Consider the following 22,634-nt stretch of genomic DNA (forward strand, 5'->3'; position numbering starts at 1 on the left):
TTCGACAAAACCATACTCCTGTGTGTTGAGTACAACAACTTGACGGACTCGTTGTTGGCGCTTGCTATTACCATAATTCTGAAGTAGCTTCAAAACAAACTCAGAGGAAGCGGTGGTGTTCAAGTAATTATTAAGGACCCCCCCCCCCCGTCAACTTTTTCCTTCGAAAAATGAAAATTTTTAAAAACACCATATTTTTGGTTCTTATTGCGTCCTCAGATTTAACTTGCTTTAAAAACTTGATAAGAGCAATTTTTGACCAAGAAACATCAATATTTTTGCCAAAATTAGTGCAAATTCGTCAATTTTCGACGAAAAGTCCAATTTTCAAATGCGATTTTGAGGGTGTTAGAGTCGAGATAGACCCCCAAAAAATCGACCTTAAAATCGTTTTTTGACCTGTAGAATCCATTTCCGGGGAAAATATAAAAATTCCGAAATTTGATTTTTCTAAAAAAGCTGACCGGGGGTGGGTCCTTAATAAAAGGGCATTCTGAGCTGTTTTTTTGAATAACGATTTTCTTGATTTTCAGGCGCTGAGCAAGTGATTTTGGTAAAAAATTTGCTCGATGATTTTTTATCTCGAAAAATGATAAGAACTTTGACCATTTTACCGTCGAGGAGGCTCTTGACGGCACAAAATTCATTTTCACGCGCAATGTCTTTTTGGTGAGTTTTTTTCTCTAGAACTTATTGTTTTATCTATTGCCTTGGAAGAAGAATTCTTCAGTTTCAGTTTTCTAAAGGAAAGAAAGTAAGTTGATCTCCCAGATCTGGGTCATTAAACCGTCGCCGGTGAAAATAATTCGTTGCAAAGCCCCCTTAGGAGCCCATTGAAAAATCAATAGCCATGATTTTTCGCGTGACATCGTCAATTATAAATGTCGTAGAGTAAGACTTAGACAGCTGATTTTGAGAAAAACTCCTTTTTCATCTTGAGGGTTTTTTAAATAGAAATTGAGTCATTTCCTTGTTTGCCGCTCTTTCATCTTTTCTCAAATTTGGCAGTGGAGTAGAAAAGACGCTAATTAACCGTAAACAGAGAAAAAATACCCGGAATGGGAGGCTGCAATAGTGAAATATGCGGATTTGGCTCGTTGATAAACCCAGGTAAAAATCAATTTGTTGGCGTATATCATATACGGTATATGTCCGAAAATGGCTTTCTTAATCCATATTTTACGAAACAAGCTGCGGAGTACTCTACTCTTGTCGTGTTTCTAAAGACCGTAGTTTATATTCAAAATAATTTTCTCGAAATTGCAGTAGCACTTGCTTTGACCATGCAAAGTGCACCGCCACAGCGGCGGGAGATCTTAATTAATTACAGCAAATTTCCCTTAATTGTCGTTGAATTGATCATTTTCATTTCAAATTTCAGAAAATCAACAGCTAAATTGCTCACGCTAGAATGGTAACATCCTTTCCAAGGGAAAAGTTGCTAATCCTGAGCTTGACCCTTCCTTTATCGCTCTGAGCAGAGGCAATTATCATTTCTAGCGATTTCGCAAATGCCTTTTATTTATCAGAACAGAGACTTTCTTTTCCTCCTTCTTCTCTTTTCAACTTTCAAAAATGCCCAGAAAATAACTTGTGAATTAAGAAATGGCTGCAGAACTTGCCGGAAAGAAGATCATCTTTATCGTCGGAGGCCCTGGCTCCGGAAAAGGCACTCAGTGCGAGCGAATCGTCGCCAAGGTACTTTTAATTCATTTTCTTTCTCCTATCCAGCTCCAAGTACGGCTACTGCCACCTTTCTTCTGGCGACCTTCTCCGCGCTGAAGTCGCTTCTGGATCTGAACGAGGCCAGGAGCTTCAGGAAATCATGAAGCGAGGCGAGCTCGTCCCTCTCGAAACCGTCCTCGCCATGATCCGGGACAAGATGTTGGCCAACACCGATGCCAAGGGCTTCCTGATCGATGGATACCCACGAGAAGTCGACCAGGGAAAGCAATTCGAATCTTCGGTATGATAATTCTGCCAAAAACGTCACTCTAAGAGTCGCCTTCTAGATCGCCCCTGCTACCTCCGTCCTCTACCTCGACGTCGCCACCGAAACCATGGTCCAGCGACTGATCAAGCGAGGTCAGACCTCCGGCCGCGCTGACGACAATGAAGAAACCATTCGCGCTCGACTCAACACCTTCGAAAAGGTACTTCCGCTTCCTCCCTCTCCATCCCCATCTTTTAGGCAACTGCTCCCGTCGTCGATTACTACAAGCAGCAAGGAAAGCTCTACGAAATCGAACGAGCCGTCGCCGAGTCCTCCCCCGATGAGGTTTTCGCCAAAGTCTGTCTTCTTTTCGACAAGTTGTAAATTTAACCTTGTAAATAGCAAAACGCACTGTATTTTCAAATACACACACAGCAAAAACAACCTAATTTTTGTGCTAAATATTTATTTGTTTGCTGAAAACAGAAAGACCATGAACGAAAGTACCAAAAATCAATGAAAGGATCAAAAGAAAACTCTTCTACAGAGCCCAAAGAGTAAATTGAACTGATAATTGATGATCGAAAAATTGAACCAGATTGAACTGCACGGATGAATCGAAAAAGGAAAAGGTTTTCTTTAGTCGGTCTTCTTCTTTGAAGAGTCCCGTTTTGCGAAGAAGCCCATGATCATTGTGATTGCGATAGGGCCAGCCCAGTACGTCGTTGCGTGCTGAAGAAGATCCTGTGGCGTCGAAATACAGTGGAAGTTGATGAGGATTGACAGAAGGGGGTTCATAATCGCACCAGTCGATCGAATAACTAAAAAAGGCAAATAAAGAACCAGCAATGTCCAAAAAACTTACATGTCTTGACGACATATGCGACCAAAACAGCTTGAGAGAGCATGACAGTGTTGTCTTGGTCGAGCTTGAGCGTTTTCGCCAGCGCTTTTTCGATTTCAGGAGCGATGATCATCAAAAAGACGAGAGCAGTTTCGATGGCGATTCCTGTTTGTTGGTCGATTCCCAGCGTTGGTGTGCACTGAAAAGGGGGTTTTAAGAGCTGTTGTGAATTACTTTTTCGAAAGCATATTCTCAAAGAATCACCTTTCCAGAAGAAATGGTCGAATGAAATGGCAAGAATCCAATCTTCCAGTACACTTCTTGCATAAATCTGGCTCCTCCAAGCGCTCCCAAAATCTGGAAAGGAAAAACGAGCAGCATCTTGGCGAGTCCATGCTCCGCCAAAATCGGCAACGGGTTCGCTAGAAAACGGATTATTTCAAGATGCCAAACGAGAAGGAAATTGAGAAGCCGCTCTTCTCAAAAAATCACCTTTTCCAGGCATAAAATGAGTGAAATAAATCACTTGAGCAGCAGTCGCAAAGTGAAAATAAGTTTCGTTGACGTTTTCAAACCAAAGTCCTTTTTCCCAAATCGCGCAAATGAACATAAACGACGAGACGATTTCCGTCAGGACGATTCTCAGTAATCCAGAAGAACTAAAAAAAGAATGAGAGGGAAGAAAATGAGAAAAGAATACTTCGCATTGATAATTTTCTTCGAAAAAGTGGCAAAAATTGCGAGCAAGGAAACTACTGCTACATAATCGACCATGAGTTCCGGGTGTTTAACATAGTCCCCGATTTTTATCATCTTTCTCTTCTTCAAATTCGAGACAAATCTGGCCGGAAAATTGCAAAGACAGGACAGTAAATTTACTGAGCAGTAAACAATGTTTGCTCAAACAGATTTTAGCTATCTAGAAATTAACTTTTCATCTATGATCTATTCAAATAAAAATTGATAAGAAGGGTGGAGAAGCCGCTTGCTGCTTCGAGCAAAAAGGAAAAAAAGCCGCGCATAGCCGCGGCTATAAGTTTCCTTTGACCCGAAGCAGCAAGCGGCTTCTTGATCCATTACTACAAGGGAAAGAGATACCCATAAGAAAGTACCTGTTTTTGATGATTTTTGAAAGAGCATTTGTGAGAAGAATGAGGACGGAATGAAGAGCCACGCAGGAAAGAATGAGTTCTGGGTTGTCAACATGCTGTCTTATTAAACCCATTCTAAAATTCAAATAAAAGCTTTTCAATTTGAATGAAAAAAGATTAGCCGCGTGCGGCTTCTTAGATATCAGGAAAAAAGCCGCGGCGAAAAATTTGAAACGAAAAATTGAAGAATTTTCTCTTTTTTTGCAGAAAAAATGAAATCGTCCAGCCAGCTCGAGAAATGAAAAAAAGTGACCTCAGATGACCTTGAAAAATCGAAGCTTCGTTTTCGACAGGGTAAAAATTGCGCTTCCGCGATTGGCTGGGAACGCGTGGGTGATTCAACGCGGCCTCAGAGCGCGATTCTCGTTTTCTGCGCTTTTCGTTCAAAAAATAAAAAATAGTGAATTCTCTGTACTACTGTGAAAATGACATAAGAAATGAGAGATATTTGGAAATAAGAAGGCAGAGAAAAAATATAAAGAAACTTTCTTGGCTTCGATTTTATTTTGAAATTAATTGAGTTCTGAATTAAATTTTGGAAAAAATAGCCGCGGCGCGGCTTTTCTGTTAAAAAAAGCTAGTGCTACTTAAACATTGTTTTTGTAATATTCTGTTTAAAAAATCATTATTTATATCCATAAAGAATTTATGCATAAAAAATCAATTTATTCTTTTCAGAAATTTGAGAAAATGTGAGCGCGAAGGAGACTGTATTCTCCGACTGCGAAAAAATGAAGGAAAAAAGCGACGAACGCGACCAGAAAAAGTTGACCTGGAAGAGGGTCAACTTTTTTTCCGTTTTCCTGAGTGGAGAAGAGCGAGGTAAAAGAAGGTGAGTTTCGCTTTAGAGCTGATTTTTTTTCTTCGAAATTTAAGCACGATTTTTATTGAAAAATTGGTTGGCGAATCCAAGTTTTGGGACATTTTTCACAAAAAAATTAAATTTATTTTTTTAGAAATTCGAAAATGTGAGCGCGAAGGAGAGTAAAATCTCCGACTGCGAAAAAATGAAGGAAAAATGCGACGAGCGCGACCAAAAAAAGTTGACCTGGAAGAAGGTCAACTATTTTGCGCCCGAGACCTTCAATGCGATCAAGCAGAACATGCAAACGGCGACGCAGGCTGCTGGAGCAGACATGCAGAATATCGGCATGAGCGTCGACAAAAACATGGTCAAAACGCCTGCACGAGTTCTTCATGCTCCAGATATGCATTACGGCGATGGGAAGCAACATCCAAACAATGGAACGTGACATTCAAGAAGTTTCATCACTCCGTATGAGCGCGAAGGAGAGTGAAATTCTCCGACTGCGAAAAAATGAAGGAAAAAAAGCGACAAACAGCGTTGAAACAAAATTGACCTAGAAGAAGGTCAACTTTTATTGTTTTTTGAGTGAAGAAGACCATAGAGGTTATCAAAAATGAGCAAGAGTCTTGATTTTTTATGCTGCTTGCCGAACCCAATTTTAATTTTCGGAGCTGCTCCATTTTAGTGTTTTGAAAAATTTGATGATGCTAAAATTTCAGAATGAATCTTTTTTGAAAAAATTAAAAAAATGTCGTTTGAAAATTGAAAAATCGGAATTCGGAAATCGGCTGAAATCGTCGTCGATGGGTGATGCTGGCCAAAGTCGCCCAAATCAGCCAAAATGGTCCCAAATGGACAAGAAGCAGTATTTCGGAAAGCTGCTGACGATGATGGTCGGAATGAGGACGGTTTTGTTCCCCCTTCAAGTTGTCAAGACCAGATTACAGGTAATGAAGAAATGGAGCTTTTGGATCGTTTTGAACCGCTTCTTTCAGTTCCAAAATAAAGCAGATGCTCAGTATTCGGGCACCTACGATTGTATCAAGAAAATTGCTCGTCGAGAAGGGTTTCAAGGTAAGAATCTCTTTCCCAGAGAAGAGCCCGATATTTACCATGAAAACAGGCTTGCGTAAAATCTCCTTCAGGTTTCTTCAAGGGTTATCCAATAAGTATGCTGTCACTGCCGGCTGGCTTCATCTACCTCACTTCCCTCGAGCTGAGCTGGCAGTTTCTGCCCTCGTCGCTACCCGCCTCCGTCAAAGACTCCTTATCGGTAAAAGCGTCTTTCGCGACTTCTTCTAACTCCTAAAAGGGTGTCGCCGCCTGCGCCGCCAGTCAACTCTGGATGGTCCCCGTCGACGTCGTCAGCCAGCACCAGCAAGTCAACACCAAAAATCTCAAAACCAAAGAGCAGGTAAATCAAAATCTTATTTCTGAAACCTGAGTGGGCTTTTGCTTCAGCCACTTATTTTTGAAAATAAAGGTCTCTTCTTTTAATTATCTGTTGTTTAGTTGCGTCAAACATCAACTCTCGCGAAGAAAATCTTCCGCAACGGCGGCTTGACCGGCTTCTACCGTGGTTTCTGGATTTCCCTCTTTACATTCGGCCCCCAAAGCGCGATCTTCTGGGGCACTTTTGGAAAAGCTCGGCGGACGTACGACTTCATTCCAAACCAAAATCTTCAAGTTAGTCTTTCCGCCGCTACTGCTTCAGGTAAAAAATTTCTTTATCACAGTTTCTTAAAGCAAACTCTAGTCTTCACAAATTTGATAACGACACCGCTGGACACTGTTCGAGCGCGATATCAACTGTCAGAAGGGAAGAGTTCGTCTATCCAAGTGTTCAAAGAGCTTTGGAAGTCCGAAAGAATAGCTGGACTTTACAAAGGTACGTATTTCGGCGCTAGATTCTAGGGAAGATCCTCCACCAAGGCTTGCGGCTTTGAGACATGGCGCTAAGGGCGTCAAGACCTTATGTTAACTTTAGGTTACTTCGCGCGAACCCTGTATGGTCTGCTAAATTCCTCCCCAATCGTGATGGGCTACTTCTGGATCCGCCGCACCTCCCAAAAAGATTCCATTTCGTGATCGCCAATTTCAAAAAAGTCAAAACCGTGTATTTATTCAAGATTCAAAAACTCTGTCTGTATTACCAAACCAAAAATGTCTTACTGTAAGATACGACAAACTCAACGCAAACTGTTACATGCAAAACAATGGAAAACAACGAGTAATTATCAAAAAACAAAAAAAAAACTGAGAGAGAAATGAAATTGAATGACTTTGAAATTAAAGTATTCGTGCAAAACTGTTCCTCTGCTGAAAAATTAGAATTTAATAAATTTATTTTTTCGAAACGAAAATTGAGTTATTCAAAGAAGATCAAATTTCTTTATGTTGCAACTTATCTGAAGGCATTTTTGTCAGAAATGCTTAAAGAAGGGATCGAAATCAAGCTGAAAAAGGATGAAAAGAATCGAAGTATTGTTTTGAAAACTGATCGTTTCAGAAAAGCTTTGATGAGCGTGAAAATATCGTGAATGAGAGGATTCAATCCTTCGACCAGCATGAAGCCACACATTCAGAATGAAGAGCCTTACATTCAAGAGAGTCAAGGTTATTTTTTTCTGATTCCTGGATTCTTATTTTTTTTTTGAGCAGCGACCAAGACGCATATTTTGATGAACTCCCAAAGAGAAACTTTTGAAGCGCCGCGAAGTCCTACGTGCAGCAAAGACGAGTCTTCAAATGTCTTCCAAAAGAACGGCGAAGACGAACAAGACCTGACCGAAAACGAAGAGTCCGCGCTGGAAAGCATGGCCGCTCAGCCGGGATCAGGGGGCATTGACGCTCTTTCTCCGCGATCAGAATATTTGGACGCCGATGATCGTCCGATTGACTTACAAATGGAGCTAACGACCTACCAAGTCGAGTCTAATAAAGATTTCGTTCCGATGGAAGTGGAGTCCCTAGAACCAAACACCGATGAATCTGTTTGTTCAGAATCAGAATTTGAAAGGTAATTGGCTGTCTGTTTAGGGCCCTCTTCTACTTCTATCTCTAGTGCCCTTTCTCCTCCGAAAACTATTGAAAAAGAACTCGAAGAAGATGATGATGATGAAGATGACGAACCGAGCTTCCACAAGCCTCAAACTAGCCCTAAAGCTCCGGAACATAATGAATTTCAGCCCAATTGGTCAGCAATAGAAGATCCCAGCATTAACAACCCTTCACAAGAAAACCCTTCGTTTGCAAATAGTCAAAACGAAGAGCAACTTCAGTCCTCAAGTAGTCCCCAAAATACCCAAAGTCCGCAACATACAGACGCATTTGAAAAAGGAGAGGCGATAGAGGAAGATTTACAATCGTTGAAAATCAACTCGCACGTAAAAGAAGAAACTTATCAGGAAGAAACAATCGACTTTTCCCAGTCTTCAAATGGTTTCTCCTCTCATTCACCTCGAGATCTCAAAGAAAGTCCGATGAAAAGAAGTCCTCACAGAAGTCCTCGAAGAAGTCCTCAAGAAGAAACAATCGATCCTGCTGAAAATGGTGATGTTTTCATCCGTCCACTTCCTCTTGAAAGGCTGTCTGTAAGTGTCTCTCAGAACTGGGCTTTGCAAAATATGTTTAAAAGCTCAATAGAGTCCTGATAATTCTCAATAAAAAGGGATCTCCCAAAAATAACGAGTTCAATTAAGGAAACGAGTCTGAACAACAACCCCTCCCCGCAAATCAAGCTCGAAATGGACTCATCCCCATCGGACATGCAAGAAACGAGTCCTCCTGCAGAATCATCTTCTGCTCAGACGACACAAGAATCGGACGAGCAACAAGAGCAAGTTAAGACCGAGGACGAGCTCGAAACATTGACGAAAGAGGAGAAATTAATGCTCTTTCACCAACAGCGGCAGATGAAACTAGCGCTGTTGATGAGGCTCAGAGAATTGAACGAAGAGTCTATCGCTCGTGAAGAACATCATCAACTCGCGCTTCGTTATTTGCCGACGAAGCAATCTCCTACTCAAATGGAGAGTCAACGACCAGTCAAAGATTGTAAGTTATTCATTCTTGAGCTATATAAGAAGGGTGGCTTCTCGTATTTGAATTTCCGTCGAAAACTGATTGATTATTCATCTTTTTTCAAGATAACTCTGATTCTTCGGACTCTTCGGATTATTCGGACGATTCGGACGATTCGGAAGATTCTGCTGCCACTACGGAAGAGTCAGACGTAGAAGAAAGCGTCGTTTTTGATGCTAAAATAATGCAAGAGCAAAAAAAGTTCACCGCCCGGCAGCTTGATGAAGATGCTGATATGAGACGAGTCGAAGCCCAACGCCTTATTGAAATCAAGAACATTCAGCGAGTCGAAGATATCATCCAAAAATGCAACGTACGTTGATTTTTCCGATTTAGCTTCCATTTATTTGTGTTAAGGAAACCCTGACAACAAAGGAAGAAGAGATAAAAGCAGAAAATGAGGAAAGCGAGCTTGAAATCGTCGAAAACATCCCAGAAGAATCATGCGCCCGAGTCAGACCCTTTTCATTTGAACACAGACGAAAAAGGAACTTCATCAGAATTCCAGAACTTCGATTCAAGAGTAGACACCACCCACTCGATCCTGATAGATTGGTCTGAACGCTCAAAAGTCCCATGTTCTAATATCAATTCTAGAGTTTATCCGACGCGATCACTTCCTATTTGCACAATTTCAACCCTTCGAACGAGCTTCAAGTGCCGGAAAAATCCAGCCGCGGTAGAACACAGCGCTATTCACAAGATAAAGAAAAGAAACGCAGGGTAAGTTTTCAAAATTTTGAAATCAAAGAGGAGAATATTTACAAATTTGGCTTGTCTCTGTCGAAGCAACCAGCTCTTTCTCATCTTTTATCAAATTTCAGAGCCAGTACAGTACGGAAGACACCGTCTATTTCCCGCCTTCCGCGTCGCTTTGCACAAACATCGAACTTTTGACCTGCAAGGAAATTGACACTCCAAGCTTCCGAATCATAGACAGGTTCGTTCATCCTTTATCTGTCTTTCCAATGATTTTTCTAGCGATGACGAGAGGTCGTCGGATGATCTTGGATCCGATACGGAGCCGCCAGAAGACGAGGACTACATCACAATGCACATGGCAATGGAGAAGAAGGAGAAAATGAGATACTACCACGGCGCAATTACGCAGTCCAAAAAGAAGAAGAAAATTCTTGACGGTAAAAATATACTTTGATCGGCAGCAGTTTAATCTTATTCTAGAGCCGCGAGTAGCCAGTCCCAAACGAGAAGGATACTTTGCCCGTTCTATGGAAAGCTACAAAGGTAACCTTTTTCGACCTTTTTAGCAGGAACTGATTATATTTTGTAGAAGACGGAATCGGCTGGAAAATAAGAAACTATCCTCTTGAACCAAAACCAAAGAAAGAGCACAGAAGCAAGAAAAAGCGAAGAACAACGAGGGAACGAGGCGACTGGAGAAGGTTTTTTCAAATTATAAAAGCAGCTCGTTTAAACTTATTTAGCTCGAAGGAAGGAACCGGTTTGCGCCTGAAAATCTCGCTGAAGAAACATTGAAAATTGAAAAAACTCACAAAAATAGCTGACGGAAAAAACGATTATTATTGAAAAGTATTTATGATGATGAAAAACCCGCCGTTTCCTCCTCTTCCCCTAACCAGACTTCTACGTTCTTTTCGCCTCTTTATTCAAGTGTCAATTTATAACTGCTCTCTCTCTCCCTTTTTTACGGATACAAGCGCATTGAAGACCATTTTAAAGGTCCCTTATCGCTGATTTCAACGATGAAGGACCCGGACCATGAGAACCGCCTCTCTTTCGTTTTTAAAATTAGTATATTTTATATTAACATCACCGTTTCCTTCATACTCATTTTAACATATATTTCCAGCCCGAATTGTATTCATATTTATTAGTTAGAAAAAAGGATGAGGAAGTGATAAGGAAGTTACCTGTTCAATTTTGTTTAAAAAACTCCGTTCAATCTTTAAAAAATATAAAATCCAATCACTGCCATTTTAAAAATTTTCATTTTTGTGATCTTAACTTTTCTTATTGCGCTTTCCTTTCTCTTTTCCTTGATATTAGCATTATTTTAACTGTTTTTTGACTTTGTGACCTTCAAAATTTTACAAACCCCTGACTAAATTTCTCCCTCATCAAAAGACAATAAAAGAAAAAAATTCACGGAATATAGATTTCGCTTTTTCTCTTGCCTTACTCATATTTGATCCTAAAACAATATGTCGAGCTCTGACTTTGAGATTTTTAACTCCTAGAAAGTCGATTTCGAGCAACAAAAACGAGCATGAAACTCTCAAATCTTCTGTTAGTCGCATCAGTCCATGGAAAAAGCGGTAGAAACTGGGTTGGGAAGAATTCGAACCGATATGTTCCCGAATGCGAGTCTGGCAGATACAATGTCGCGGATATCTCGGTTCATGAAGAAAAATTAAACGATTCGGGCTCGAGCTGGGACGAAAGCTTGGACCATCATTTTGGCGCTTGTTGGATGCAAGGTTTATTTTCTCGGGGCTAAGAGGGTTGTTGAAGGAACATTCAGGAATGAGAAATCACATGGAAGACCGAGTGATCACGAGAAAATATCTGACGGACAAGCATCAAGCTATTTCATTGTACATCGTTTTCGACGGACACGGTGGCGACGAAATCGTCAAGCTCGCCGAAAAGAACCTCACTGGTTTCTTGTTTTTGAATTTCCCTTTTTCTTGACTTCCTTCAGATTTCCTCCTTGATTCCAATCAAAAACTCTTCGAATCACTTGAAAACCAAGCTGACGACATCGACCCAAATGAGTTCAAAAAACTAGTAGAAATTCAATTTCCCAAGTTTGATGTCGAATTGATGCACGAAGAAAAGATTCATAAGAAACTGCTCGATCCGAAAATCAGGTCGACTTCTGGATGCACTTGTACGGGTGTTTTTCTGACCCCGGATCATGTGATTCTCTTTAATGTTGGCGACTCGAGGACGATTCTGATTAATGAGAATGAGGATAGCCCGGTTATTTTTGCTTCAAAGGTAACTTGATCATCAATACCTTTATCGTCAGTTTCTAGGACCACAAACCAGACGATCCCGTCGAAACCGCCCGAATCAACGCCGCCGGTGGTTTTGTCACGCTTCCTCCAAAGACCTACATCCCTCGAGTCATGGGCCAGCTCGCCCTTTCCCGCGCATTCGGCGACTTCCAGCTCAAGATGAAACAGGTCTCCCAAAGCGAGCAGCCAGTCATCGTCGATCCTGACGTGACAATCCTTGATCGAAGCAAGGTCACCCACATTGTCGTCGGATCAGACGGAGTTTTCGACGATTTAACGAACGAAGAAGTCGCCGCTTTCGCAACTGGAAAAGACGGCGATATTCAAAAACGAACTTATGACTTGCTTCGAAAATCGCTCTCCGCTGGATCCCAAGATAATATGGCTGCGATCGTAATTGCGCTAGAATCAGAATAGGTTCTGAAAATTTCTTTTCTTTGCATGAAGCTTCACGCATTGATTCAGTGATGAATCAATACATGTCGTGTATTTTTGGTGTGCTTTTTCGAACCTTTTAAAGCTCCAGCGGAAGTAAAAGATGAGCTCTAAAACAGCGTATATTTTTTCGCATTGGCGAAGAATATACGAATTCTCGGGGTGGGGATAAAAACTCTTAAACTGCTACTAGTTGCACTTTGGTTCTGATCTTCTGTTTTTCTGTATTGATTCAATAAAAAATTTCCGAATATGCTAACTACAAATGTTCTGAATAAGGATGTCTCTAAGCTTAATAATAAATGGTCAATTTTGCTTAAAAAGTAGGTCAATTTACAATTAATCAGATTTTACGATGTCTAGCACCTTTCGGAGGTCACTAGGTTTGAGTCTCCCAGCGCAGGGATCGATCAGCAGGGCAGCCCAACACGCCTACAATATCAAATCCTCAGCAGGTTCAACACTGTGTCCTCCCTTACGTCATCTGGTAGTAATAAAAACCGCGCTTTTCAGAGTCTTTTTTCAGAAGGAGCCAGTTCGAAATTCGGACTCGCAAAAAATGCGATTTCCAGAAGAAAATGATTTTCTTCAATTCAGGTTTTGGTTTTACTTTCTCGGGATAAAGCATTTGTGCTTTTTCTCACGCTCATTTTTTCAAACATTTATTTGAGAAGTGAAAAACCAAAGAAATAAGAGAAAGACGAAGCGCGTCGATTGAAAAATTTGATCCTGACAGAATGGATGAACTCGATATTGATATTCAATCTGGAGGGTTTCGAGATGGATTGACTCAAGCATTCACGCTCGTTCTTTTTACGGAAATTGCGGACAAGACCTTTTTCGTTGCTTGTATCATGGGTAGGTTCATGTAGGGTCAACGCTCCCTCATCCCCTAATGTCAATTCTAGCGATGCGATACAACCGGTTGGTCGTCTTCGCTGGTGCTTGGGGAGCTCTTGTACTGATGACCTTCCTCTCCTGCGCCCTTGGTCACGTGGTCACCCAGCAGACTTGGCTCTCGACGTCCGTGACGCACTACATCGCCGCCAGTCTCTTCCTTATCTTCGCTCTCCACATGCTCTACGAAGGGTATCAAAACAAGGACAATTCAGCGACGGAAGAAATGGAAGAAGTCGCCATGGAGCTGCGAGAAGATGACGAGGAGCTGCGCGTGCGATTCCGAAAGAACTCGACCACCGACTTGAAAGACGTCGATAATCCGCAAATGGTCGTGGAAATCGTGAGAAACTCGAGCTCCCCCTCGGAAAATGAGCCGATTGCTCAGTCGCATGTCAGTGAAATTAACACGACGAGGAGTAGAAGCTCTCCAGGAAATAGATTTTCAACTGACTGCCCTAGTCTTTCGCAAAATTCTCAAAAAAAAAAGTTTCGACACTTTCTTTCATGAAAATCGATGAAAAAGACAGTGGACTTCCAGCGATCCAAGAAAGCGATGAAAACATCACTTGCTTGAAAAAAGTGGAGAAATTCTTGACAATTTTCATCAACCCCGTCTTTCTCAAAGCCTTCGTTTTGACCTTCCTCGCGGAATGGGGCGATCGTTCCCAGATTTCTACAATTGTTCTTGCTGTTTCTACGGTACATTCCCTCCAGTTTTGTCTTTTTCCTAAAAAAGCTTCAGGATAAAACGGCTGTTTTCTTCGGAGGAATCATCGGCCATTTCGTCTGTACTTCCGCAGCGATCATCTTTGGCCGGCTTATTGCTAACCGAATCAAGCTATTTTACCGTAAGCAATAGTTTTTCTCAACACTTTGCTAATCTCTTTCAGTAAATATCGCTGGAGGAATTATTTTCATCGCCTTTTCGGCCTACACTTTCTACCTAGCCGCTACTGGCGAAAACGACTAATTGAAAAGCCAGCCCCGTAGAAAAGTTCCTATTGTACTGTAACACTCCTTCTGTGATACAGTAGGCTACAATATTTGTTTGTTTGTCGCTGTTTTTTGTCTGAATGTGCTCCTTTTTTTGAAAATAAAAGTTTCAAGGGGAAAAAAATCGAACTTTTTATTGAAAAAAAAATCAGTTGTCGCGTGGAACAAGCAGGAACTTGCGCTCTTTTGGCTGGAGGAAGTGGTGCATCGGCGCGTGGTGAGGTTGTCGCGTCCAGAAGCTGTTCCAGCCTTCTTCGCTTTCGACCACGGGCATTGGATGGTCAGGGTGCAGTTTGAATTCAAAATGTCTGAGTTTTTAATTCGATGTCGCTGAGCTCGATGGTCTTACTTGATGAAATGCTTCATGAAATGAAACAGCTCGATGTCGGCCAAAATCTGTCCGGGGCAGGATCGTTTGCCAGTGTTGAAAGGGTGCTGATATGGCGACTTTTGGAACTCTCCATCTTCGTTCAGATGCCTGTCTGGATTGAATTTCCAAGGGTCCTACATTCGGTAAGATAAGCAGGCGAATTCCACTGACCTTGAAATATTTCTCATTCATGTTTGCTCCGGTAATGCTGAAGCAAATAAATTCGTCCTTTTCGAAAGTCTCCCCTAAAAGAACAAAATAAAAAAAAAGTCGCCGAAGATAACCGTATAATCTAACCAAGGATTTCTGTTTTCTCGGTAATACTGTGCAGCAAACTTCTGTAGATCATCGGGCAGTATCTGTAGATCTCGTAAATTGTGGCGAGCAAGTAGGGGCATTCCTTGAACTCGTCGGCGCGAAAGTTTTGAGACTCGAGGATTTTGTAGAGCTTTTCCTGGACAGCTGGGAAGCGGGCGAGATTCATCATGATTCCAGAGGTGACGGAAGCGGTCGTATCTGCCCCAGCTGAAAACGGGTGCTTGAAATTCTAGTGCGAGGATTTGAAATTTACTCATGCAAAGTTGCTGGATCAGATTTATAACATCCCATTCTTCCATCTTTCCTTGAGCTTGATCGGTTTGAAGGATCGCCAAGAGACTTTCAGTTTCGTCGCCGAGAGACCAGTTTTTATTGTGCATTTCTTGCAAGTCCAGAATATCATCGTATAGTCCCTTAAAAAGCAAATAATCTCAGCACTCTTTCAATTTTTAAATTGTCATTCTTAAATAAACCTGTTGGTAAGCGACCCAATCCGGCCAAAATCGCAAAGGTATCCAAGCACGAAGCCAGCTCGGAAGATGAATGAAGAACAGTTTGTACTTGTCCAGCTTTACTACGCTTTCAAGGGCGTTGTTCGCGTACAAGCAGATTCTGTCCCGGTAATCTGTGTGCTTGGACAAGTCAATGTCGAGTGCAAAATCAAGGACGACGGTCAAGGCAGCGGGCATCGTATAGGAAAATGTGTCGATCGGTTTGGTTCCGTTTTCGCCAACTCTTTTGAGCGTCTCGACGACCCAAGGAATCTGAGCATCAACTTTTGCCACCCATTTTGGCTCATATTGCTTTCTTGATGCCAGTTCCATCAATCTTCGACGGCAGAGTTTTGAAATTTTCGTTCCTTTCGGGTCGGATCGTTTGTGATCGCGCATCAAGCCGATTGTTTCGTTCGACATTGTTTCCCAGTTTCGACCTTTCTTTTTCCGCCTAAATCATGTTTTTTTGCTGAAAAATAAAAGTTGGCATATCTGATAAAAACCGGTTTTAATTCGAGAATCGCGCCATTTCACTCGATCACAAAAAAAACGAGAAGATTTTCGCCAAGTTTTGACCATTTTTTTCCGGTATTTGAAGAGAAAAAACTGCTAGAAACTATTACAAAAACCGAGACTTCTTTTTTTTTTGTTAAAAATGAATTTTTTTCAAAAAAACAACCCAAATTTTTTTAGACCCTCGAAGTCTTGGAGAGTCTCATTTTTCGATTCCACAAAAATGTCTACTGAGGTAACTTTTTATAATTTCAAAAAAGAAAACATGCTTCATTCTAGGAGGAGAAATTCGTGGAAGCCCTCTCGATCTACACGAAGAAATTCAATAAAAATGGAATCGTCACCAACGAAGAATTTGTAGCCATTTTGCGATCTTTTGGACTAGACTTCAATGAGGCTGAGGCTAAGGTAAATTAAAAATAAAAAAAATAAGCTCCTGATTCGTTAATTTTAGATGCTCCAAAAGTATTTTGAAGAAGCCCACAAACGAAGAGAAAAGTTCGAGGATGAAAAACGAAGGCTCAAAGAGTTGGAGGATGAAAAACGAAAGCTCAAAGCTGAAGCTGAAGAGTGGAAAGAAAAAGCGGACGCGGAGTTGGAGGCAATGAAGAAAGAAGTCGAGGCGGCGAAGGAAGAATTCGTAGCCGTCCATCAATGGTATCATCTTCTCATGGCAGAACTTGGCTTAGCTGAGGCCAACCCTTGCTAATTCCGTTTTTCCTGTCGTGAAAATTTCTAGTTTTAATAATATATTCGAAAACGATCTTCATGATCTTTATTTAGCAAGGCAAAAAAGATAAGGGTGTGACTCTATAAATTATGATTTATAAAAAACGAACCTGTATTCAGCCAAAAGATGCCACCATCCGGTCATCTCAAAATGCCCGCCGACGGCTTCGCTTTTCGAAAAAATCTCTTTCGCCTTGATCGGATCATTAATCACATGCAGGTTCATCTTCAGAAGCCCTCCCAAAGTATCCAGGAGCGGGTAAGAGTACATCGGCAAACTTCTCTTGTGTCCTTCGAAAAAGCTCTGGACGACATAGTAAGGCCCGTCATCGGCTAAGTCGACTTTTGGGCGAATATGGGGGATTTTCGGGTGTTTGTCTCTTGTTATCCACCATTTTAAGGCGGCGAGGGAAACTACAAGCGCTGATATTTCGGTCAGCATCGCGTTTTCTTTGACTTTCGCCCTCAATTTGCTCGGAATACGGATATCTCGCCAGAATTTTCGAAGGCAAATAAACAAATATTTGGCGGAAGATGTTACGAAATCGCAAGCTTACGTAATGATCATTTTCCTCGGAGGCTGACAGTATTCACAGTTTATTTACAGTTAATCACGGGAAAGAAGCAATTACAGGAGATAATTTTTCTTCCAGTCGAAACCAGCGGACTCGTTCCAAAACTTGTCTTTGCACGCGTTTTTGCCTTGAAAAAAATAATCCAGAATTTTTTATGAAAAAAAATTACCCCAGTCGCAGCACTGCCGACAAACAGACGGTCCTCGTTTCTTCGTAAGCCTGCATTGATCATCTGCCCCGCCATTTTTAAAATTGTGGTTTCTCATGTTGACACAGGCGAGTTTCTGCTTGCAGTCCTTGATGACTCCGATCAAGCGCCCGTTTCGCTTCCTGACCGAAGTGAAACAAACCTCATCCCAGCCGCACTTTACCTCCTGCGCTTTCTTGTGGCAGTCGAAGAAATTCTTGCCGCTGCAACGCATGCAAGTCATTTTATACTTACCTTGGTTTTGGCCTTGCGAAACGGCTTTGTTAGCTGGCTGTCGGGGGCGAGTAACTCTTCGTGGTGGGGTTTTCTTTGGAGCTTGAGTAGTCGAAGTCGGTAGGCCAACTGATGAAGCGAGGATGTAATCGTTGTTGTTGGCGGCTGTGAGGGAGGACCAGACGTTGATGTCGCCCAGACACGATTCCTAAAAGATAAATATGATCCTTCCAAATCTCTTAGTTACCTTGAACCCGACCATATTGATCTGATTTTCTTTGTTCAAGCAAATCACTGGATTCCCGACGTCATTTTCTCTACATCCAAACGAGCTGCTGCAAAAATCGCCTTCAGAACAATTTTCCATTTCCAAGCTCTTCGACTTGTAAAAAGCTTGTCTTGTATCGAGCTCCCAGCATTGCCCAAAATTTTCATTGACTTGGGGGAAGCAAGCTGGTCGAGTGAGACTTTTTTGGGTTAAAAAATATTTTTTGAGAAATTTTCGAAAAATTTTTTGAGAAATTTTTTTGAGAAATTTTTTGAGAAATTTTTTTGAGAAATTTTTTGAGAAATTTTTTTGAAAAATTTTTTGAGAAATTATTTTTGAGAAATTTTTTGAGAAATTTTTTTGAGAAATTTTTTGAGAAATTTTTTGAGAAATTTTTTTAGAAATTTTTCGAAGAATTTTTGGAAAATTTTGGAGAAATTTTTGAAAAATTTTTCGAGAAATTTTTTGAGAAATTTTTATCCCGTTCCTTGACCAAGTCAGACTTTCTTCCAATTCGATCGAGCAAAAGTTTCCATTTTCATTACTGAGATGCGCGAAATCGTGAACGGTTCCTGTATTAGTACTGAAGCTGATCAAAGTCGACATTGATTTTTCTTCAATTTCCGAGCAACAAGCAGTTGGTGCCAAAAGTGTTGTGCTGCCAAGGATTATTCCGTTGCAGATTTCTGAAAAAATGGGTCCTTGAAAAGAATTCTTGAAAATGTACCTCTGTCATTAGCAATCACGTGGACCAGAAAAGGTAGCTCTTCGTCTAAATGCAGGCCGATTCCTCGAACTCCGACGAAATTCCCGAATGGGTCATGTGAGCAGTCGAGATTCGCCGACTCTGGAATCGCGATCTTTTCAATGGTTGAAGAAAAATCAAAAAAATTTTTCGAGAAAATTTTTTCTAATTTTTCAAAATTTTTCGACCATTTTCTTTGAGGCTTCATGTTTTCTCTCGCCAATATCTTCAATTCCGCTCTTAAAAAGTCTTTTAAAATTTTTGTATTTTTGAAATAATTTACTTCGTTGTTTCCGACTTCGCTGTATCCGATTTGACCATTTGCAAACGCGGTCAAAAATAGAAAACGCATTTTTGATTCTTTTCTTGTTTCAGGAAAAATGAAATTGATGAGTTTGAAAGAGAGATATTCGCGTAATTGAATAAGGACCGGAGTGATAAATGCGGTCGCTACAGCGCCCTCGGAGTCTAGATGAAAATGGATTCAGTGGGCATGAAAGGACAGTTTTGAAGCTTGGCTTATCAGATTGGTGGTCGAGATCTAGGTCAACTTTTCCTTCAAAAGTTAACTTTTTTCGGTTGACTCTTCGTTTCAATGAAAAATTAAATAGCGGGGAAAATATTCTTTTCAAGTGTCTAGTTTGTTGTCTGCATCTTCATTTAGTTTCTTATAAAAAGGAGCCCGAGAACTTGAATTGCAAGTCCGGGATTTTGAAATCCCTCTCAAGTTCTCTTTTTTCTTTCGCTAACTGTGAAAGCGAATCAAGCTGATGATATCAGGAAAGATTCTGAAAAGCCAATTGTTATTTTTGAACCGGGGTTGTTTTTAACCCCCAGTACACTTACCCCTGATAAATTATCCTCAAAAGAATATATGGAAGTGCATTTTTAGATCACCAATAAGATTGCAAGATTTGGCCTACCTGCCAATCGAAACCCTGATCCATAAAATCACTTCCAAAATTGGTTTCCCAATTTATTGGCACGTTTTTGGCCCAAAAATTTTTGGGGATAAATAGAATTGGGGGCCCCAAGTTCGGACTAAAGATATGCTCCCAAGAATGTTTCCCCTCTAAAAATTCATCGATCTTTATTGAGCAAAGAAATACAGGCGACGTTGAAGTCTTAATGGTCTCCGAAAATTACTACTGGCGATTTTCTTCAAAGCCGAATTCATGAAAAAATGGGGAATCTTTGGAAGGGAAGAAATGTCGCTGATGGTTACTCACCCTTTTAACTCACGCTAAAAATAAACGAAACAGTAATAGACTCTCAAATTTCAATTTTCCCCAGAAAATGGAAATTTCGACCATTCTTTTCACACATTGTTATGCGCGAAAAAACGGAATGCAACGCTAGAAATGCGGCCATTCTAAAACTAATGCGGTGGAAAATCGACGACCCTCTGGGACAAGTCCTTGAGGGCCGCTCCAAGATCGAATAAGGAAATTCAAGCATTTTGAGAAAAATGTCTGGTGGTCGATTAATTGGGGCTCTATCCGCGATTTCGGGAAACTTTCTAACTTTTGGCTGTGCAGTTAATTTAGTTTTGAAAGAGAATAATAGCTCATTAAAAGTTCAAAAAGAGCTTTACAAAAAAAAATTCCAGTTATTTCAGCTCAGCTCAGCTCAGCTCACCTCAGCCAGCTCAGCTCAGCTCAACCAGCTCAGCTCAGCTCAGCCAGCTCAGCTTAGCTCAGCCAGCTCAGCTCAGCTCAGCTCAGCTCACCTCAGCTCAGTTCAGCCAGCTCAGCTCAGCTCAGTTCAGCTCAGCTCAGCTCAGCTCAGCCAGCTCAGCTCAGCCCAGCCAGCTCAGCTCAGCTCAGCTCAGCCTAGTTCAGCTCAGCTCTTAAAAGGGTATGCTCATCTCAGCTCCACTACATTAAAATATTTCTGCTCAGCTCAACTCGGCTCAATGACCTCGCAAAATAGGACAGCTCAGCTCAGCTCAATGGCAGCTGATAAAGATCCGCTCAGCTCAGAGAAATTTTCATTCATTTCAGCTTAGCTCAGCAGAAATTAATCAAAATTGGCATCTCGGATTTTAGCTTGTCTGTACTTGCTAAAATGCGAAATCTGCTGTTACAGACGATGGAACTGTGACATTTGGGCCCCGTCGGATAATCCAGTAACGCCCTTAGCGAAGCAAAATGAGTTGCCAAATGAAATTGATCCGCCACGGCGCTCGTATTTAGAGACCTCTAATGAACCTTTCTGGATGACCACTACCATTTTCAAAATCTGGAATGTTCACTTTCCAATGACATCTTTGATGCGATTCTAATAAAGCGCGCCAAATTTATGTCATGCCGGGGGAGTTGATTTGAATTGCTAATTTTTAAATCAAGGGTCTTTTTACTCGCTGATTTTGATTTTAGAATTATATTATATTTACATTTGAAATCTCAGCCTTGAACACAACATCTTCTATGTTTTAATTACCTGCAGCCACCCTTTTGATCTTCATCCCTGGTACATATCATATGTACCATACATATGTAAGATATGTATAACTTTGAGCTTACCCCTCTTGTTCTTCCATGAAAGTTTTATTTGAGATCATAAACAATTTACTTTGGAAGACTTTTTGGATCCTTTTTTCAAAAATGAGGCGCAAAATTGAGCTCATCGCAGCTTTTTTCATTTTTCTCGCCGTTATTGTAGCCTCCTTGCTCGTTGGATTGAAAAAGGGACAAAAATCGAGGAAATCGAGGTGGTGAATTTTACGGATGGATTTGAGCAGTTCGCGAGCAAGAAGGAAGAAGAGCCGATTACGATTCAAATTGGAGGAAAAAGAAGAATGCTTCGTTATCTCTCGCTGTGCTGACTTTTCAAGAAGCGCTAGATTTTTGTGAAAAGAGAAACAAAGCAATGCCGGATGACGTTTTTGAGATTGCTGAAGAAGGAATCGGATTTTCATTTTTTATGTTTTTTTTATTTCGGAAAAATGGAACAGCGAAAAAAGATGATAAAACATTTTTCGACCATGAGACGGCCTACGACATTTTGATTTGGATAAATGCTTCGTTTTCGGTGGCGAACTATTCACTGAAAGCTCAAGTAAAAGCAGGGCCTCCAATGAACTCAATATTGGAGAAGACTTGGCTGGAATTTCTCGAGAAACCGCTCTGGATTGGGCAGCTTTATGGCACTTCAAAAAACCGGAAGAGAATTTTCTTTATTACAACACGGTAGTACCATTGCAAAGGGTTCAAACAATTCATTTCATTTGCAAAAAGACCGATACTCGAATGAAACTGCAAAAATAAAAATTCAAACAAGGTAAAAATTGAAACTTAAAAATGAGAAATTTCAACACTTTTTATTTTCTTTTCTAGCTTTTCATTTGACACCATCCCCTGTTCGCCAATGATCATCGACAACAACTTTCTCCAGCAGCATTTTAGCGGAGAAAATTTTCTCCGAAACAATGTGAAACTTTTCAGCGGACTTTTCCGAAAAGATTTTAATGAGGAGAAATCTCGCGAATTGAATCTAACTTTCAGAAATGATGAAAACTTTGCTCTTTCCCTGATGAGAGGAACTTTGAGAACAGTTGAGCAGCAGTCTGTCAGAAAAGTTATCTGCGTTTGAGTCGATTTGAATAAAATTTTAGTTTGTTTTTCGTTAAAAGATTGGAAATTGGAAATTTCGGCTTGCAGTTCAAAGCAAAATAAGAGTGAAAACATGTTTTTGTTTCGCAAAGAAAAAGTTGTTTTTCAGGAAGTCTTCGTTGATTTCAGCTTTTTTTTATTTTACAAGATCTTGGTTAGGGCTAGGGTTAGGGTTCCTTTATTAGTAGTTATATATTTTTATGGTATAAATAACATTTTGAGAAAAAATATATGAGAGAATCTAAATTATTATGAGCTTGCGCATACTCATACTTTCATAAACAGTTATTCAGATAATTTCTGGCTGAGAGCACTTTTTGAATAATTTTTACAAAAATGAAGCGAAAAATTGAGCTCATCGCAGCTCTCGTCGTTTTTCTTTCCGTAATTTTGGCCTCTTTGATCGTCGGATTGAAAAAAAGGACAAAAATCGACAAA

General features: G+C 40.7%; 9 protein-coding genes across 11 annotated transcripts; 6 read left to right on the forward strand and 3 right to left on the reverse strand.

The window, feature by feature from the left end:
* Positions 1-1,565: 1,565 nt before the first annotated feature.
* On the forward strand, positions 1,566-17,091 carry LOC145695380 (adenylate kinase isoenzyme 1-like). Of its 2 annotated transcripts, XM_081772376.1 has the most exons (5): positions 1,566-1,698; positions 1,739-1,966; positions 2,013-2,153; positions 2,192-2,327; positions 17,082-17,091. In XM_081772376.1, exons 1-4 carry the CDS (start codon positions 1,606-1,608, stop codon positions 2,315-2,317), a joined length of 588 nt encoding a protein of 195 aa, XP_081628502.1. In that variant the 5' UTR covers positions 1,566-1,605; the 3' UTR covers positions 2,318-2,327; positions 17,082-17,091. The 2 variants fall into 2 exon arrangements, with proteins under 2 accessions (XP_081628502.1, XP_081628501.1); XM_081772375.1 differs by lacking the exon at positions 17,082-17,091 and having other exon boundaries at positions 2,192-2,333.
* Positions 2,389-4,017, reverse strand: LOC145695378 (uncharacterized). 2 transcript variants are annotated; one of them, XM_081772371.1, is made up of 5 exons: positions 3,890-4,017; positions 3,270-3,436; positions 3,042-3,199; positions 2,799-2,976; positions 2,389-2,754 (listed from the first exon to the last, which is right to left on the reverse strand). In XM_081772371.1, the coding sequence occupies exons 1-5, from the start codon at positions 4,000-4,002 to the stop codon at positions 2,573-2,575; spliced, it is 798 nt and encodes a 265-aa protein (XP_081628497.1). In that variant the 5' UTR covers positions 4,003-4,017; the 3' UTR covers positions 2,389-2,572. The 2 variants fall into 2 exon arrangements, with proteins under 2 accessions (XP_081628497.1, XP_081628498.1); XM_081772372.1 differs by lacking the exon at positions 3,890-4,017 and adding an exon at positions 3,478-3,684.
* Positions 5,426-7,164, forward strand: LOC145699207 (solute carrier family 25 member 44-like). The gene is made up of 7 exons (XM_081776473.1): positions 5,426-5,683; positions 5,732-5,810; positions 5,882-6,009; positions 6,049-6,150; positions 6,249-6,450; positions 6,493-6,624; positions 6,724-7,164. Exons 1-7 carry the CDS (start codon positions 5,438-5,440, stop codon positions 6,822-6,824), a joined length of 990 nt encoding a protein of 329 aa, XP_081632599.1. The 5' UTR covers positions 5,426-5,437; the 3' UTR covers positions 6,825-7,164.
* Positions 7,221-10,951, forward strand: LOC145699197 (uncharacterized). The gene is made up of 12 exons (XM_081776463.1): positions 7,221-7,352; positions 7,398-7,755; positions 7,801-8,329; positions 8,438-8,792; positions 8,885-9,132; positions 9,177-9,374; positions 9,417-9,542; positions 9,644-9,759; positions 9,801-9,958; positions 10,002-10,064; positions 10,111-10,222; positions 10,265-10,951. Exons 1-12 carry the CDS (start codon positions 7,277-7,279, stop codon positions 10,314-10,316), a joined length of 2,391 nt encoding a protein of 796 aa, XP_081632589.1. The 5' UTR covers positions 7,221-7,276; the 3' UTR covers positions 10,317-10,951.
* On the forward strand, positions 11,028-12,254 carry LOC145695375 (protein phosphatase 2C 1-like). Its single transcript, XM_081772369.1, has 4 exons — positions 11,028-11,278; positions 11,323-11,460; positions 11,503-11,801; positions 11,840-12,254. The coding sequence occupies exons 1-4, from the start codon at positions 11,068-11,070 to the stop codon at positions 12,236-12,238; spliced, it is 1,047 nt and encodes a 348-aa protein (XP_081628495.1). The 5' UTR covers positions 11,028-11,067; the 3' UTR covers positions 12,239-12,254.
* LOC145695377 (uncharacterized) lies at positions 12,773-14,267 on the forward strand. The gene is made up of 6 exons (XM_081772370.1): positions 12,773-12,853; positions 12,951-13,114; positions 13,165-13,585; positions 13,678-13,855; positions 13,899-14,004; positions 14,047-14,267. Exons 1-6 carry the CDS (start codon positions 12,816-12,818, stop codon positions 14,124-14,126), a joined length of 987 nt encoding a protein of 328 aa, XP_081628496.1. The 5' UTR covers positions 12,773-12,815; the 3' UTR covers positions 14,127-14,267.
* LOC145695374 (cytochrome P450 2E1-like) lies at positions 14,265-17,029 on the reverse strand. The gene is made up of 7 exons (XM_081772368.1): positions 16,684-17,029; positions 15,311-15,782; positions 15,091-15,250; positions 14,817-15,044; positions 14,691-14,764; positions 14,499-14,653; positions 14,265-14,457 (listed from the first exon to the last, which is right to left on the reverse strand). The coding sequence occupies exons 1-7, from the start codon at positions 17,013-17,015 to the stop codon at positions 14,298-14,300; spliced, it is 1,581 nt and encodes a 526-aa protein (XP_081628494.1). The 5' UTR covers positions 17,016-17,029; the 3' UTR covers positions 14,265-14,297.
* Positions 16,021-16,723, forward strand: LOC145695381 (uncharacterized). Its single transcript, XM_081772377.1, has 3 exons — positions 16,021-16,079; positions 16,124-16,252; positions 16,299-16,723. The coding sequence occupies exons 1-3, from the start codon at positions 16,068-16,070 to the stop codon at positions 16,551-16,553; spliced, it is 396 nt and encodes a 131-aa protein (XP_081628503.1). The 5' UTR covers positions 16,021-16,067; the 3' UTR covers positions 16,554-16,723.
* A 64-nt stretch (positions 17,092-17,155) lies between the features above and the next one.
* LOC145710570 (uncharacterized) lies at positions 17,156-18,033 on the reverse strand. Its single transcript, XM_081788343.1, has 3 exons — positions 17,817-18,033; positions 17,318-17,777; positions 17,156-17,275 (listed from the first exon to the last, which is right to left on the reverse strand). The coding sequence occupies exons 1-3, from the start codon at positions 17,934-17,936 to the stop codon at positions 17,202-17,204; spliced, it is 654 nt and encodes a 217-aa protein (XP_081644469.1). The 5' UTR covers positions 17,937-18,033; the 3' UTR covers positions 17,156-17,201.
* Positions 18,034-22,634: the final 4,601 nt, after the last annotated feature.

This window comes from Oikopleura dioica, chromosome 1 (genome assembly GCF_907165135.1).
Source record: "Oikopleura dioica chromosome 1, OKI2018_I68_1.0, whole genome shotgun sequence".
NCBI classification, from domain to species: Eukaryota; Metazoa; Chordata; class Appendicularia; order Copelata; family Oikopleuridae; genus Oikopleura; species Oikopleura dioica.

Excerpts from the sequence above, each read along its gene's own strand:
- LOC145695381 (XM_081772377.1), top strand. Across the intron at positions 16,253-16,298 it reads TCAATGAGGCTGAGGCTAAG|ATGCTCCAAAAGTATTTTGA; the intron begins GTAAATTAAAAA and ends CGTTAATTTTAG.
- LOC145695380 (XM_081772376.1), top strand. The coding sequence starts at position 1,606 with ATGGCTGCAGAACTTGCCGGAAAGAAGATCATCTTTATCGTCGGAGGC. Across the intron at positions 1,967-2,012 it reads GAAAGCAATTCGAATCTTCG|ATCGCCCCTGCTACCTCCGT; the intron begins GTATGATAATTC and ends GTCGCCTTCTAG. Across the intron at positions 2,154-2,191 it reads GACTCAACACCTTCGAAAAG|GCAACTGCTCCCGTCGTCGA; the intron begins GTACTTCCGCTT and ends CCCATCTTTTAG.
- LOC145695374 (XM_081772368.1), bottom strand. The coding sequence starts at position 17,015 with ATGCTGACCGAAATATCAGCGCTTGTAGTTTCCCTCGCCGCCTTAAAA. Across the intron at positions 15,045-15,090 it reads GATCCAGCAACTTTGCATGA|CTGGGGCAGATACGACCGCT; the intron begins GTAAATTTCAAA and ends ACCCGTTTTCAG. Across the intron at positions 14,654-14,690 it reads TGAATGAGAAATATTTCAAG|GACCCTTGGAAATTCAATCC; the intron begins GTCAGTGGAATT and ends TACCGAATGTAG.
- LOC145699207 (XM_081776473.1), top strand. The coding sequence starts at position 5,438 with ATGATGCTAAAATTTCAGAATGAATCTTTTTTGAAAAAATTAAAAAAA. Across the intron at positions 6,010-6,048 it reads CCGTCAAAGACTCCTTATCG|GGTGTCGCCGCCTGCGCCGC; the intron begins GTAAAAGCGTCT and ends AACTCCTAAAAG. Across the intron at positions 6,151-6,248 it reads ATCTCAAAACCAAAGAGCAG|TTGCGTCAAACATCAACTCT; the intron begins GTAAATCAAAAT and ends TCTGTTGTTTAG.
- LOC145695377 (XM_081772370.1), top strand. The coding sequence starts at position 12,816 with ATGCGATTTCCAGAAGAAAATGATTTTCTTCAATTCAG. Across the intron at positions 13,115-13,164 it reads TTTCGTTGCTTGTATCATGG|CGATGCGATACAACCGGTTG; the intron begins GTAGGTTCATGT and ends TGTCAATTCTAG. Across the intron at positions 14,005-14,046 it reads CCGAATCAAGCTATTTTACC|TAAATATCGCTGGAGGAATT; the intron begins GTAAGCAATAGT and ends AATCTCTTTCAG.
- LOC145695378 (XM_081772371.1), bottom strand. The coding sequence starts at position 4,002 with ATGGGTTTAATAAGACAGCATGTTGACAACCCAGAACTCATTCTTTCC. Across the intron at positions 3,437-3,889 it reads TCAAAAATCATCAAAAACAG|TTCTTCTGGATTACTGAGAA; the intron begins GTACTTTCTTAT and ends TTCTTTTTTTAG. Across the intron at positions 2,755-2,798 it reads CGCATATGTCGTCAAGACAT|TTATTCGATCGACTGGTGCG; the intron begins GTAAGTTTTTTG and ends TGCCTTTTTTAG.
- LOC145699197 (XM_081776463.1), top strand. The coding sequence starts at position 7,277 with ATGAGAGGATTCAATCCTTCGACCAGCATGAAGCCACACATTCAGAAT. Across the intron at positions 9,375-9,416 it reads CACTCGATCCTGATAGATTG|AGTTTATCCGACGCGATCAC; the intron begins GTCTGAACGCTC and ends TATCAATTCTAG. Across the intron at positions 10,223-10,264 it reads GAACGAGGCGACTGGAGAAG|CTCGAAGGAAGGAACCGGTT; the intron begins GTTTTTTCAAAT and ends AAACTTATTTAG.
- LOC145695375 (XM_081772369.1), top strand. The coding sequence starts at position 11,068 with ATGAAACTCTCAAATCTTCTGTTAGTCGCATCAGTCCATGGAAAAAGC. Across the intron at positions 11,461-11,502 it reads CGCCGAAAAGAACCTCACTG|ATTTCCTCCTTGATTCCAAT; the intron begins GTTTCTTGTTTT and ends GACTTCCTTCAG. Across the intron at positions 11,802-11,839 it reads CGGTTATTTTTGCTTCAAAG|GACCACAAACCAGACGATCC; the intron begins GTAACTTGATCA and ends GTCAGTTTCTAG.
- LOC145710570 (XM_081788343.1), bottom strand. The coding sequence starts at position 17,936 with ATGGAAAATTGTTCTGAAGGCGATTTTTGCAGCAGCTCGTTTGGATGT. Across the intron at positions 17,778-17,816 it reads TCAATATGGTCGGGTTCAAG|GAATCGTGTCTGGGCGACAT; the intron begins GTAACTAAGAGA and ends TTTATCTTTTAG. Across the intron at positions 17,276-17,317 it reads TCGGCAGTGCTGCGACTGGG|GCAAAAACGCGTGCAAAGAC; the intron begins GTAATTTTTTTT and ends ATTTTTTTCAAG.